We start from the raw sequence: 15,335 nt of genomic DNA on the forward strand, positions 1-15,335 counted from the left end.
CATCACTCCTCTGTAAAGTATTCATTTTTCTTATAGAATTATTCAAATTTTTATGTCACAATTATGTAATATTTGTAAATGATTCAATTTTATTGTACAAAAATTCAAATTTTTGTATGACAATTATGGAGGACCACATGGAAAAATAACAACCAAATTCAAATTTCATCAACCATAAGTACTTTATATCCCAAACACTTAAAAATAACTAAACTATTATCTTGGATTATAATAAACTTTTTAATTATCCGTTAACAAAAACTATTTTTATTATCAGCAATAATAAATTTATTATTATTATTAATTAATTTTTTGTTATAAATATTTATGTCAGAAGTCCTTGGGCCTTAGTTTACCCTAAAATTCTTTGGGGCCTTAGGCCCACGTAACTTTATCTGGGCCGCCAGCTGTCCTATGAACCGACTAAGGCTGCAAACTCTCTCTCGCCCTCTCTGCATCTTCCCCTTCTACTAGAAGACAGGAACTCTCTTCCAGTAATTTGAATTTCCATTTTCCCGGGACTTTTCTCTGCTCCCAATCACGAACGTTTGCTGTCATCTTCACCAATACTCCTTACTCTCTACAGGGTTCTCTAATTGCTGTTTTAATCTCTAGATTCATTCATCTAAGGTCTTTTATTTTAAACATCGTTATCATCAATCCTCTACGTTAGGCTGTCGAGGAATCGAACAACAGAAGTAAGTCTTATGCCGCTCTTTCTCTCGTATTCATTGATTTCTCTCATTTCTCGGTTTTGTCGCGATTTGTTGGCTTGTAATTTGATTTGTTTATCATTCGATGTAGATGGAGGCTTTGTACAAGAAGCTGTATGATAAGTATGATAAGCTCAAGGTTTTTGTTTTCTCTCTCTTTTCTTGTATTATTTTGTGGCTTTTTTTTTTGTGTATTCTAATTCGTGATATTTATGTGTACAGAAGAAGAAAATGTTCGAGTTGGATGAAGTCAATAAAGATCAAGAGGTGAAGTTTCTTAATTATGTATCTGGTAAGTGTATCTTCATGTTTTAGTTGAAGAGTGCCCTATCTATGTAATTTAAATCATAATAATTTATGTATGGGATTTATATTATAATTATGATGCTTGCCTTCTTCTTTTGCCTGGACATCTTATGCTGGAAGCAGAGATGTAGTAAGTCTAGTGTTTCAAGCGTCACGCCTTTTGGGTGTTGCATAGATGATGCCTGAATTCATCAGATTACCTGATGTAATGGATGATTGATGTTGATCGTTTCCATTGGCATTAAGTATCTGGTTTTTGTTGATTCCACGTTTTTCGCTGCTCATCTACATGGTGCCATTTATGAACCCTTGGATCCCAAATTTACAAATTTGATGATGTCTGCCATTAATTACATATGTTAGGGTTTCACATGCTCAGAATTTAGGTCAATAGTAGACTTTATGATATGTTTAAATGCACTTATCTGATTCCATTTTGGTTCACTGGCTGACATGCTAGTCAGTTATATCTATTAGCTTTGGACTGGACCTGTGAGTTGAAGTTCGCTTTGGCCTAGATATATCTGATTTTTACAAGGTCAGCCATGTATTGTGCTCTTCAAGAAATGGAAATCCTCATTTGGAAACTTTTTTTTAATCCTGAAGCTGTGTCTATATATTCTGACTCCATAATAGCAGGAGATGCGTTCCAGGATAAGTCGTTAAGTATTGTATCAAAATCACTAACCTTAGTTGAATTAAAATTTCAAATTGAGTCTGAAATTGTTTTACACTTTTACTCTATAAAACCAATAGCACATGTTATATGTTGGAATTCTAGACACCCTATAAAATTTTACCGGTCTAAAAACTCATCTATTAATTAATTAATTATTGCTTCATGTTGTTCAGCTGCGGAAGAGTTAATACAACATTTGAGAAGTGAAAACGATCGACTGCGTATGGAAGTTAATGACTTGAGAAATGAAGTGGCTTCAATAAGGTATGTGTTCCTAAATTCCCCTTTTATTCTTTTGTTGTTTTGTTATTTGAAGCATCACTTTGTAAAATTTAGATTGAGGTGGAATCTGTAACATATCTTATTTTGTTGCAGGTCCACCAAGGATGGGCAATGTGCGGAGTACCAAAAGCTTTTATTAGAGGAGAACCAAAACAGTAAGCAACAATGGACTCTAATGAATTCTGCTACTAGAGGCTAGCATAAAATATCTTTAGCAATGGAAATGGATCTTGAGTCTTATACCCCGGTTTACCTAGATATTTTATATGAGTATGGGAAATATATGTTTTTTATGTAAGAATTTGCATAGGTTTCTTTAGACAGTTAAGCCTGCATGATGTGATGTGTTCAAGTGCTGATAGTTGAGAGCTGGAAGCCAGGTCAGTATGTGGAAACCTCTAAATCCAAGCCCTTGCAAGGTCACAAATTAGAATTCCCGGTAGGGTACAAATTGGATGAGATTATAAATGGATTGAAGCCTAAGTAGAGCTGAAGTAAAATGAGATTTTACTCTTTTGGTTCAGGTTTTTATATAAATTAATCTAGAACTCACTGTGTATGGCTGGAAACATTAATTTGCATAATGCTACTTGGAGTAGCATATTCTGGTAATATAGAGCTGGTTTCCTTTATTGTGTATGGACCATTGTTTATGTGGATGAGTTTTCTTTAAAGAGGTTCTGAATACTTTGTTTCGGTACTCAGATTTTCTATCGGGAAATAAATTATTTCCTTTGATTGATTATTAGAATTATCTCCTAAAAAGTTCAATGGAAGTGTTCCCAGATTAAGCGGAGATCGAGAGCTCTCAACCTGGCTTATGATTATGATGTCTGTGCTTAATGTATCTGGAAGAAGCACTTTGGGATCCATTCTTTGAGCTTTATGTTCATTGCAAACTAAGTTTAGTTTTTCTGATTCTTTTTTGTAAATGATTCAATCATATCCTTATCAGTCTTAACTGATTGGAACACGAAACTAGAGTTTATTTATGCATCATTTCTGATCTGTAGACTTAGAAGTTAGAACCTTCAATCCCTGTTCACATCCTTTGCTTTCTGGCCAAAATGCCCTCAGAATTATGTAAATTATGGGTGTAGATTTTTACTTTCTGGTCAGAAAATGATATATTTCCCCTCCATCGAGGGTTCAAATTTTATGGCAGATAAAATGCTTTCTGAAGAAGTTGAGAGGCTCCAAATGCTGAATCAAGAGGGACTCTCTTCCAGTTCTAAGGGTGCCAACACAGATAATGCACAACTGAGTGCATCTTGTGGTACTCAAGTTGTTTCAGGAAAGGCATCAAGCGGCTCAAGCAGAAGAATGACAAAAAAGCGCAGCTGGGAATCTGGGGTTGAGACTGATATACCTAATGGCCCTAGCAAAAGAAAGACAATAAGCCATACTGGGGCTGAATTTAAAGGTTTGGTTATGCCTGTTAGTAGTGGTGTTGATGATGCCATTGTAAGAGAAACAGCAGAGGGCTTATCTAAGAAAACTTTGTTCAGTGGGGCTCTTGCATATGATCAATGGGTATGTCCTTATCTCTACCTATTAAGTGGAAGTTGTGTTTTTCTCATCTCTGACTTTTCTTGTGATTATCCAGCCAGAATGCTGCAAAAGAATTACTAACGGATTAGGTATACATTAAACTTCTTCTATTAATGTGTTATTTATTGTTATTGTTATTATTATCATTATCATTATTGTTATTATTATTATCAATGATGATGATAATGTATAATTAAATTATGTTTTCAGGTGGTGATATTAATGACCAGGGCTCAGCTAATTGTTTGTTCCAAGCTCTTGTTGAGTCCCTAGTGGGCATGAAATTGTCTGCTAAGAGTCAAGGTGAAGGACTATCCATTTCAGCTGTGCATCATTCCAGTGGTAATTTCTTAGTGGTTGGAACCAATATCAATTCCTCGTAACTATACATGCTATATCTTCTTGAGCCTCAATCATTTTGCACATTCCATGAGCATCTGTAGATTGATATGATTTTAAGGGTATAAGGCATTGGATTCAAATTTGATTTCATTTCTGCTTCATTTACGTAAGTGTAAATTTAGAACAAAATGTAAAGATATGTGAAGAAAATTCCACGACTTGTAGTGGATAGAAGGAAGAAAAAGAAATTGGAAGTACTGAAACACACTAGAATCTGAAACAATGACTGAAGCAAGCTATCTAGTGAAATTATGCATGCCATACTCATGCGTGATTTGAGGTAACTGGCTATAATTATATTATCATATGGGTCTCATTTAGGATACATACATACATTTGTTAGAATTTGAAATGTCTGAAAGAAGAATATACTGATGTAACTGTTATTCTGGTGTTGCCGTGTTGGCCTATGATTTGGTGATATCCAAGATAAACAATTACAATAGATTGGGTAAAAAATTTGTTGGTAGTGTCATATTAGGGTTTCTGACAATATTAAAAGGCCACTTAAGTATAATGATGGCCGGTTGTATATTTGTTGGAATTATTAATCTTTGTACTTTTCGCTTCTTTCTTCGTATCAGTGACCTTGAATGCTTTTCTATCCCTTTGTTTCTGTTGATTATTGCTGCACAGGTTACTCATTCAGTTTAACATGGGTAAACAAAACTGCTGGAGAGGAATGTGAGCTTCTGTATCGTGTCTTATCGCTTGGTACATTTGAGAGAGTAGCACCAGAATGGATGAGGGAGATGCTGAGGTTCAGCACAAGCATGTGCCCAATCTTCTTTGAAAGAGTAGCCCGTGTGATGAAGCTATAGTGCCGATGGTCTGTTACAAATTTATCTTCATAATGCTTATATTTTTCTATCCACATTGTGTTGTGATTAGTCTGTTGTGTGAATACTGTTTGTATATGTGACTATATGATTTTAGGTTCCCTACATACTTTTTTCACTATTCTCATATGGGTAATCAGGATTGATGATGTGAAATTCAGCTTTTTCACAATATGTTTCTGTCCCCCATCTATGAACTGTTCTTGCAAATTGGGTAAACTAGGGCATTTTCATTGGTTAAGTTTCTTGGTTGAAGTATGATTATTGTTACTATATTTGGATCACGGTACAAATTATTTCAGGCAGGTAGAACTATAGAGATCTTACAATGAAACCAGATTAGGCCAAGTAGGGGACAGGGCACAAAATTTCGTTTGATTATATAGCAGTTGAGTGTAAATTACTTGTTCCTTGTTGGTAGAAGAGAATAAGTATTTTATTGAACAATTGTGCTTTGTAATAGGCAGCTCTTTCAGTGCATGATGGTTGGCACTGGCAACAATTGTCCTTGGGCTGCTTTTTAGGGAAAAAGAGGCCAAACTGTCGCTTTGTCTCAGCAGGGCCTTTTTGGTTTCAATTTCCTGGCTTATTTTAAAGCCCATCTTTTTAATGGCCTGTCCTACTAGACCCATATCGGATAATAAGGCAACCTCCGCTCGCTGCGCATGTTAGCAAATCACAGGAAACTTATTTTCGAAAACTAACCGTTAAGAGTTAAGAAAGGAAAAAAATAAATCAACACTGCCGTTTGTGCCCGTCGGTTTAAAATAGCCCATTAGGCCCCCCACTATGAATACTGCCGTTCATAGATTACAAAGATGAACTAGGAGTAACTAATCAGAAGAGGAGAAATTCAAATTCTCTAGAAATTTTGAGCAAATTCTGTTTTTATTTGGGATTTACAAGTTCTTTCAAAAACAAGAGTACTACTGCATGAATTTCTTCTTAGTTATGCTGCAGCTTCCACACTCATATGTTCATGAACAGAGGGACCATTTTCACCATCTTCATTATCATTCACTAGTGCAGCTTTCACTCCTCCACCAAACTCACTAACATTACCAAAAACCAGCAGAGACATCCCAATCGTGGCCGCGCAAAACGCGATCCCAAAATAAGTGCTTGCATTCCCAGGAAATGATGATGCCACTGCAAATCCTGTACAAGTTCCAATTGCCCTCACCCAAGAATACCAAGTAGAAAATGCACCTTCTTTGCCAGATGGTGAACAATCTAATACCAAAATCCGCCCAAAACCGTGTAAGAGCCCAACTGAGGTGCCTTGTGTTGCTGCAAAAAGCAGAACATTTTGTCTATGCCAAACATAGTCATGGTAATAGAATCCCAACCCAGAAGTCATTGTGGATAAGAGGAAACCAAGAAGTTGCATTTTCACTGCGTTAGCCTTAACAACAAGCTGCAATTGTCGTAGTAATGGCAGAGCAATCATAGGGAAGATAAAATAAGTTTGCCAAAAAAAGAGTAAAAAGGTTGGTTTAAGGCACAATTGGCCTAGTAAATAAAGCAACCCTCCAGTGAAAACACACATTGTTGTGAATGAAGAAAGGAAAACTGCAATTAGGCTTCTGATGGCGCGAGGGTATGCAAAAATGGAGAGAAAATGTTGTTCAGGAAGAGTAGATGTTGTAGTTAATGTTTCACTAGGTCTTCTTATAAAGAAGATGTGGAATATCCCAGCAAGCCATTTAAGGCCACTAAAAATTGAGACAACCCAGAGACTTAGAAATTTTTCTGACTCTTGGAGTTTGTGATAAGTGAATGTTGAAACCAATACAGAGCCTAGACATCCAAGAACAGTAGCGCAGACTGTAAGCCAACTGGAGATTTTTCTTCTATCTGTGAATTGGTTTTTTGGTCCAGTGAAGTTACGGACAATTAGGCCAAGGTGGTGCGTGTGGAATGATGCAGCGATTATGTTTGCGATGACAATGACTATGATATATGGTGGGAAGATCCATGTGACTTTCAAGAATCCGACAGGAAGACAAAAAAAGGCTCCGATGGTTGTTGCAGCTCCGGCAATGATTAGTTGTTTGTTGCCATGGTCTAGTTGGTTGGAGATAAAATCAAGCAGAGGACTACACAAGATCAAGCCTAATGACCAGGAATATGATGTCCACTCCAATGGTGAAAATGTTGAGGTACTCACATTTATCGACCTCAGTGTCAGTTTTTCATACCTGAAATGAAAACGTACAAGTGAATTCATTGCTAACAAATGTAATAAAAAAACTATGTACAATAGTTGGTGTTTTTCAGAACTCACAGTTGCATCTGATTTTCTCTGCAAGGAAGACCCAATCGGGTCCTCCACCATCCATGACTAGGCTTTGGTGGATGATGCACTATTTGACTTATGATGAGTGGAAAAATAACAGGCATAAGAGTAGTGTGGATGAAATATGTGCAAAGCTCATACAAATACCAAGACCAGACTTCCTCTCTCAAGGGCTTTGCTTCTTCCACCATTTTATATGTCTTGTAAACCTCCATAGTCGTCCCAATCTTCGTTGCTGCATTGTCTACATCAGATGTAGCCATATCTCTGCCATCCTCAATCGCGACTTGGTTAGGAATTTCTGCCATATTTTTGGGACTGTGAAAGTGAGGTCTAGTGTTATAAGAGTGAAGGGTATGATACTGTTAACTAGTTTGGCCAATATTAGCCGGCATTAGATTCCTGGAGCTCAAGAAAAACACAATTCTAACCATAATGGAGACATATAGAAGAGGTATACTCTGCTGGGATTTACAAAGTATGTTACCTTGTAAACTCAGGACACAAAAAATCATATTTTGAAGGTGGTGCTATCGTGGCTTAAAGAAATTGTATTTTAAGCTGTAAAAAAGAGGGGCTACTACCATTGCAACCAAGCCAAAAGGATCGTTGTTTCTCATGTTTCTTTGATGCAGTTGGCTGCAGCATTTTGTCGAACACCTGCTATGCACTGTCCAAACACGAGTCAAAATTGAAGAAAATTGATGAAATTCCTCTCACATGGCAACACAACTACCCAACAATCCGATGGCCAGATTGAAGAAACTTGCCCCTCTGAATACTTCACTAGGAGACGATTACAAACATCACCCAACTCCTGGTACAGGTAATATAAGTTGAAGAACAAACCAAGTATATAATCTTACCTCTTTCTCTCTTGTCTTGACTTCTTGGTGTTTGTACGAGCCTTGCACATATTTCATCCTCACTTTACTGCTTATTGATGACGATTAATTGCTCTATTATAAAGTCATCTTTTACTTTGACGAAGGAGGGGAAAGGCGATTGGATGGCAACTCGACTCTTGGCCATAGAGTTGCCCCTCCCTATTCCCCCTCAATTGTATCCAAATTATTAAAAGCTTGAACACACAAATAAAAATAATAACCAACCATGTTACCACTTTATCCCACATCGGAGTAGCATAAGCTAACCGAATAGCATATAAGCAAACGTCCAATGCATCTCACACAATAAACTTATTTTCTGAACCTAAGAACTAATGACAATTGCCCAATAATAACAAAGTCATGCAAGTCTTTGGCTCAAAACGAACAATATAACGTTGGCTCATTCAAGAATAAGTCAGAAGTCAGTTGGTAGACAGACTATCCCGCCTATAGGACCTTGAGAAAATCACACCAAATGAGTTGGGGTGAGAGTTTTCTTTGCCTCGCCATGGGCCTTACGTATTACAAAAAAAGGAGGAACAGTATGGAATATAATCTCCAATAGTAAGCAGGTGGTTGGAGGAACCGTAAGGATGACATCTATAAATATTGTGGTTACTAAAGGATGATACTGGGGTTGAGGGCTGTGACTTGTGAGATGGAAAGTCTTATATCTTCCAACTATAAAAATAAAAATAAAAAAATCTCAATTTTCTTTACTAATGTGAATTTAATTTCTTTTGTGATATACTATAAAATTAAATATTCCTGTATATTCTCTCTTTTTACAGTAGTGATTTTGACCCAACTTACTCCATCCTTCACTGAGAAACTTTTTCGAGTTTAAGCTCGCATGGAATATCCAGATGACAAACTTATATGGTGTCATTCTCGGTTATAAAAAAAATATGAAAGGTGCATATGGACTAAGAAAAAAAATTACAATCTTAGACCAAAAAAAAATAGAGGAAGATCGGATTAATATACTTTTATGATGAATAGAAGGGGGAGTATATTCTTTTTTATTAGAAATATTTTATATTAAATGATTTTTATTGTCTCTTGTATTCAGTCTCCTATTGAATTCCAAAAAACACACTTAATAGGCTGATTAAGATAACAAATTAAATAATTAATTACATTAATAAAATATTTTTCAATTTAATTAAAAATACACCAACAGTTGATTATCTAGCTTTGGAACCAGATTAAATTTTCCCATAAGACGCCAAGACTCTCAAAGAATAACCAGTTTGAAGTTTACATAGACAACAAAGTGATGAATTTGTGACACAAAGGCTAATAAATCAGAAAACACAATGCTAATTCTCTTCACTCCTTTTGCAAAAGAATAATCTCAGCTGCTGAGTTGTATGCATACACATGATTTTATATGCATTGTCAACGAATTCATTTAAAATCACGTGCGTCCAACTCAGCTACTGAAACAATTGGAATACCAATTGTCGGGATGTTTATTCTCTTATGCTTCTTCAACACTAACATGTTCCTTAATCACAACACTTGAATCAATGCCAACAACAGGCGAACCCCTTTGATGATCGCCATCTTCATCACTCACAAGCCCAGCTTTCACTGCTCCGCCCAAATCACTCACATTACCAAAAACCAGCACTGTCATTCCAACGGTCGCAGCGCAAAACGCGATTCCGAACGAAAGATGAACTTTTCCAGGGATTGCTGATGCCAATGCGAATCCTGCACAAGTGCCAATATTCCTCATCCATGAATACCAAGCAGAAAATGCACCTTCTTTTCCAGGTGGTGTGCAGTCCAAGACCAAAACTCTTCCAAAAGCATGTAAAATACCAACTGAAGTGCCTTGCACTGCTGCAAAAACTAGAACATGGTTTCTCTCCCAAGCTTTTTTATGGTAATAGAATCCGAACCCGGAAGTGATTAACGACAGAAGAAAGCCTAGTAGCTTCATTTTCACCGAACTCGCCTTAACGACATGTTGCAGTGGTCGCAGTAGTGGCAGAGAAAGCAGTGGGAAGAAATAATAAGTCAGCCAAAAACAGAGGAAAACATTTGGTTTGAGGCACAATTCGCCTACTAAATGCAGCGCTCCTCCTGTGAAAATGCACATTGTCACAAAGGATGAGAGAAAAACCCCGATTAGGCCTCCGATCGCGTGAGGATAAGCGAAGATTGAGAACAAATTATGCGAATTCTGTGTAGAGGGGATGGAATCAGGTCTTATGAAGAAGATGTGGAATATCCCAACAAGCCATTTGAGGCCACTGAAGATTGAGACAACCCAGAGACTTAGAAACTTTTCGGACTCTCGGAGCATATGGTAAGTGAATGTTGATATCAATGCAGAGCCTAAACAACCAGCAACCGTGGCATACAGTGTAACTTTACTAGAGAATTTTCTTCTGTTAGGGAATTGGTTTTTTGGGAGAGCTGGTCCGGTGAACCCGCGGAGGATTAGGCCGAGGTGGCGCGTGTGGGAGGCGGAGGTGATGACATTGGCGGTTATAATGGCAATTATGTATAGCGGGAAAATCCATTTGACTTTGAAAAATCCGACCGGAAGGCAGAATAGAGATCCGATTGCTGTTGCAGCTCCGGCAATGATTAGTTGGCTGTTGCCATGGTCAAGGTACTTGGATAGAAAGGCGAGTAGAGGAGTAGACAATATCAAGCCCAATGCCCATGAAAATGAAGTCCACTCCAATGGAGATAATTTTGAATTACTCACATTTATGGACCTATGTATAACCTTTTCATACCTGAAAAATATATATGATTAGTACAAAATTATTGCCTAAACAAGAAGATGAGCAAAGTTTTATATTCAAAATACGAGATTAATATACATGGATTGACCCAGAACCTAAAATATGCTCGCGATCGACCACAATTATTGAAAACATGAAGCCTACTTAGTCGAACAAACGAAAATTATATTGTCGCATATATCTCTTTTGGAATTATTTTACATGGATGAGGAAACCATACTTCTCTAAATTAACCGACTTTTGACAAACTAAAGTTGTTAAGACATAAATCTCACATCAGTTTAGAGTAATCCAACAGTGTAATTTATAAGTAAAGATCTAACCACTCTCAATTATAGAGAGTCATTTTAGGACAAAATCGTGCGGGTCTAACTTCCAAAACATATAATATCTCTACAAGTTGTTTGGGTTCAATTTTATAATATACACGGATAGACCCATAACCTAAAATGCACAAACTATCATAAAACCAAAGCGGAAAATGCCTCTACAAGTTGTTTGGGTAGATTTATAAGAAAAGATGTGTTGTGTGTGAATTTCATATATGCATAGACTATAAGACCCAAAGTTTTTGAACAAGAACATAATTTTAATCCCATCTAAGAAAATAATTAAGGCAGAATTAATTGAAATTAAAGAAACTCACAATTGCATTTGTTTCTCTCTGCAAGGAAGGCCCATGTAGCTCCTGGTCCAGCCCTGAATGGGCTCGGGTGGACTTTGCACAATTTGGCTTATCATAAGCGGGAAAACAACAGGTATAAGAGTAGTGTGGATGAAATAGGTGCAGAGCTCATACAAATACCAAGACCAGACTTCCTCTGTCGAAGGCATTGCTTCAACACCTGAATACGCCTTGTAAACCTCCCCAGCCCTCTCTATCTTCATCGCTACATCGCTCACGTCCGGCGTCTCCATATCTGCGGCTCGGTTAGAAGTTTCTGCCATTTTTTTTTTGCTTGTTTTCTGGGTATTCGAAGGGTTTGTGAAATCTTCTGATTGTTGATTATATAAGAATCCTGAAGAGGGTGTATATATTATTATCCATAGCATGGTTGTTGTTGATGCATATACAGCTGGAGTGTGAACTTCTCTAGAGTTTTTTTTTGGGAGAAAACCTCGGTTTTGACATCCATGGGGGACGCAGAGAAAAGGATATGTTGGCATCATTCCCTTTCTTGTATTAGATTTGGTTGATGAGTTGGGACACAATTGAAATTTATCAGATTATGTGAGTGTTTTACACTTTTACTTAGTAATATAATTTAGAAGTTAAAATGATAGCTCATACAAGAAAATCAATTACTAAATAATTAATTTTGATGATGTTTTGAAGGTCATGTCAAGACTAAAAATCATCACATATCGGATTGACATAACACAATCGAATGGTTTATAAGCAAATATATATTCCCTCTTACACATCAAATGTCAAATGTTGAAAGTAAACCGATGTATTCATAGTGAACCATAACCCTGAGATGACAATATTTGTTTGTGTGGGCCTTGTGCGTCCATTGCGCCACTCCGATCCCCAATAAAGGCTTTTTCTTAGTTTAAATACTATAAGCGATAGTCCAAAAGAACAAAATCGTGTAGGCTCAGACCCAACGCAAACAATATTGATTTATGGTGTTCATAGTGGATATTCTAACCGGTCATGTATTGTTATAGAAATTAGTGCCAGCTTGATTTGGGTGAGCTATATTGATTTTTATGTGTGTAAATAACTAAGAACACTTGGATAAATGGGTTGTTGATTGTTAATTTGTTACACATATCTATTATATGTTAAAGGAACAACTCGGACTTAAACTCAAAACCTGATGGCTAATTAATTTGCATAGAAATTAACGGTTGGAGAAGCTATCAAGAAAATTCAATGTCTCCTCTCAAAAACAAAAAAAAAAAAATCAATGTCATGCAGATAACAAATTGTCTTTTTTTTTTTAAAAAAAAAAAAATAAAATCTTCTGTCCATTATGTCCTTTAAATTTGTACTTTTTGAAACCCTATGCAAAATTTTTTTTGGGCCTATTTGGATTGTTATTCCTTACTGCCGTCTCGATATGGATATGGGCACAAGTCACTGGGTTGAGAGAAAAATTAAAAAGAAGAAAGTTATTTGGTTTAGACTTTAGATCCCCGATCCCTTATTACAAAGCCCACTTAAAAGATCCAGTAAAACAAAGAGCCCAATAAAACAATCTAAAGCCCACTGCAATCCCCGTTTCTTGTTTTTGTCTGCCTATCTATGGGTGTTGTGAGTTGAGTACAGAAGGTGTACTATGTGCAGCTCTGCTTACACAATTCACATTATAATTACTTCGAGTTAATGTCACTTTTCACGATTAACAGGTGTGTCATGTGAAAAAACGGGTTATTTGACTTTTTATGCCATGTCATCAAATCGATTGACCGAAATCCAACAAATGCTACCCATGTTACAACGTAGTAATAATATCAATGGCCAACGTCGTCTTTGTTAGCGCGCTTGCAGTGGATGATGTCTACATTCCAGACAAGTCATTTTCGATCCCATTTTGATGATGCGCATCACTCACGGGGTCGAGATTCAAGGATCCAACCATATACTATAGATCCAGTTGGGTGAGGAAAACAGTCGAACACTTGGCGTGCACAATTTGCAATTCCAACTCTTCTTTCATCACACCGTCGTTCATTGTCACTTCTCAATCATTGGTCTGATATCCTGAATCCTGACCACAACTTACATTACTTTTGTGGTCTCAACTACATATATGCTCGAAAGGTCAATGAATTAAAGAGAAATACTGGAATTAGAATTGCTGGGGGAGGAAACCTGCACATGTGGCTTCGTCTACAACCGTGACATAATCGGACCACAACGGGGCAAGGCATGAGGTCTGAAGTCCAAACGGGTTCTCATGTGTCTCCATGCACCATTTGGGAGTAGAAGAATCCAATAATTCAAGCAATCCCTATATCTGCTCTCTGATCACAAGCTTCCAAATGGGAATGGTACGTCCTCTCCATATATTTGCTTGTCTTCTTATTTGTTTTTTTCCCATTGCTTCAGCTGCTTCTGCATGCACCAGTACTACTTTTGATCAGTACGTAGCATACACCAATTACTGTATATCTACACTGGTGGACTAGTACTACATTTGAAAGTTGAAAAACAACGGTCAAAAAAATATGAATAATTGATACAAATATGAACCCAAATAATTGATGTTCTGGAACCAACATGATCAACAATGTAAGAGTATCTCCAAATGCTAATAACAAAATCAAATAATCAAAACACCCATTTGATTCCCCAATAAAATCACCTAATCTAATCCAAGTAATCAAATGAGTAACCATCAAATATGAAAATCCCCAAAACCTGTCAAATATCTTCAATCGAACTCTTCTTCAGGGCCTAATTGTCATTTTGTATTTCCACTTTCTCTCTCCTATAGGATCAGATTTTGCATCCAAGAGAGAGGATCATTAGTTATACATTGTTACCTTGTTTGTTACTGCGTTGGAGGCCCGATTTTGTGGTTTGAGGTAGGCCATTTTGTTCTCCATTAGCATCTCCCATCTAAGAGAGAGAATCTGAGACCCTTTGGCTTTTAATGATGTCATGTAGTGTTGAGGATTGATTGCATATAGCTTGTGTGTAAAGGCAGGTTTAACATTTATGGTACCATAAGACACCCTCTTATGAGTTATTTTCTTTACACAATGTTGAAAAGGAAAAAAAGCTCTGCTCAAGAAAAGTCAGCCAATTAGATTTCCAGTCTCACAAACAAACATACACACACACACCCTTTATCATCAAGAACTACTATTCACAACTATTTAAAGCCTACTACTTCTGTACAAGCCCTATTCAACTCCAAATCCTTGAATCTCTCTGTCTCTGTTTCTCTCCAACAAACAGTATAAATGGAAGAAGAAAGTGAGTATAAAAAAGGGTTGTGGACAGTGGAGGAAGACAGAATTCTAACTGACTACATTAGGTTGCATGGCAAAGGGAAGTGGAACCGTGTATCTAAAGTCACTGGTAATTAGCTATGTATAGCGATGAAGTTTGTAGCAAGAATAGCTTGACTCTTATAAACTTACATTCTAAACTATGATCAATGTGTGTGTAGGGTTGAAGAGGCGTGGGAAAAGCTGCAGGTTAAGGTGGACTAATTATCTGAACCCGAATGTTAAGCATGGAGGCTTCTCAGAGGAGGAGGACGACCTCATCATTCGCCTCCATAAACTCCTCGGCAACAGGTTTAATTGATTAAAAACTCGGCTTCACCCAACAAGTTAACTTATTAGTATCATATTATTCATATATGACATAACATGTTTGGTTAATTGTGATTTAGGTGGTCTTTGATTGCGGGACGGGTTCCGGGAAGGACTGACAATCAAGTGAAGAATCATTGGAACACTCATTTGAGGAAGAAGCTCGTAGCAGCAGCTGGTGTCGAACAGGGAGAAACTAGTAATATTATTGGCCCTAATTCATCACAGTCTTATTGCTCTAGAGATCAATCTGAACAGATGATCAATTGCAGCAATGTTGGTAATAATAGTTCTTATGGGGCTGACTCTACCCTAATCACTTTGGATA

The 15,335-nt window shown here is 37.1% G+C and overlaps 2 protein-coding genes across 4 annotated transcripts; one reads left to right on the plus strand and one right to left on the minus strand.

Annotated features, from left to right (window-relative positions):
* Window positions 1-443: 443 nt before the first annotated feature.
* On the plus strand, window positions 444-4,877 carry LOC119983753. The gene is made up of 9 exons (XM_038827481.1): window positions 444-698; window positions 805-852; window positions 936-1,005; window positions 1,872-1,962; window positions 2,074-2,135; window positions 3,146-3,513; window positions 3,587-3,620; window positions 3,742-3,873; window positions 4,570-4,877. Exons 2-9 carry the CDS (start codon window positions 805-807, stop codon window positions 4,752-4,754), a joined length of 990 nt encoding a protein of 329 aa, XP_038683409.1. The 5' UTR covers window positions 444-698; the 3' UTR covers window positions 4,755-4,877.
* A 757-nt stretch (window positions 4,878-5,634) lies between these two features.
* On the minus strand, window positions 5,635-8,056 carry LOC119983887. Of its 3 annotated transcripts, XM_038827624.1 has the most exons (4): window positions 7,938-8,056; window positions 7,656-7,741; window positions 7,060-7,372; window positions 5,635-6,973 (listed from the first exon to the last, which is right to left on the minus strand). In XM_038827624.1, exons 2-4 carry the CDS (start codon window positions 7,717-7,719, stop codon window positions 5,722-5,724), a joined length of 1,629 nt encoding a protein of 542 aa, XP_038683552.1. In that variant the 5' UTR covers window positions 7,720-7,741; window positions 7,938-8,056; the 3' UTR covers window positions 5,635-5,721. The 3 variants fall into 3 exon arrangements, with proteins under 3 accessions (XP_038683552.1, XP_038683551.1, XP_038683553.1); XM_038827623.1 differs by having other exon boundaries at window positions 7,656-8,055; XM_038827625.1 differs by having other exon boundaries at window positions 7,060-7,389; window positions 7,656-8,053.
* Between the last annotated feature and the right edge of the window lie 7,279 nt (window positions 8,057-15,335).

This window comes from Tripterygium wilfordii, chromosome 18, assembly GCF_013401445.1.
Source record: "Tripterygium wilfordii isolate XIE 37 chromosome 18, ASM1340144v1, whole genome shotgun sequence".
Classification (NCBI taxonomy): Eukaryota; Viridiplantae; Streptophyta; class Magnoliopsida; order Celastrales; family Celastraceae; genus Tripterygium; species Tripterygium wilfordii.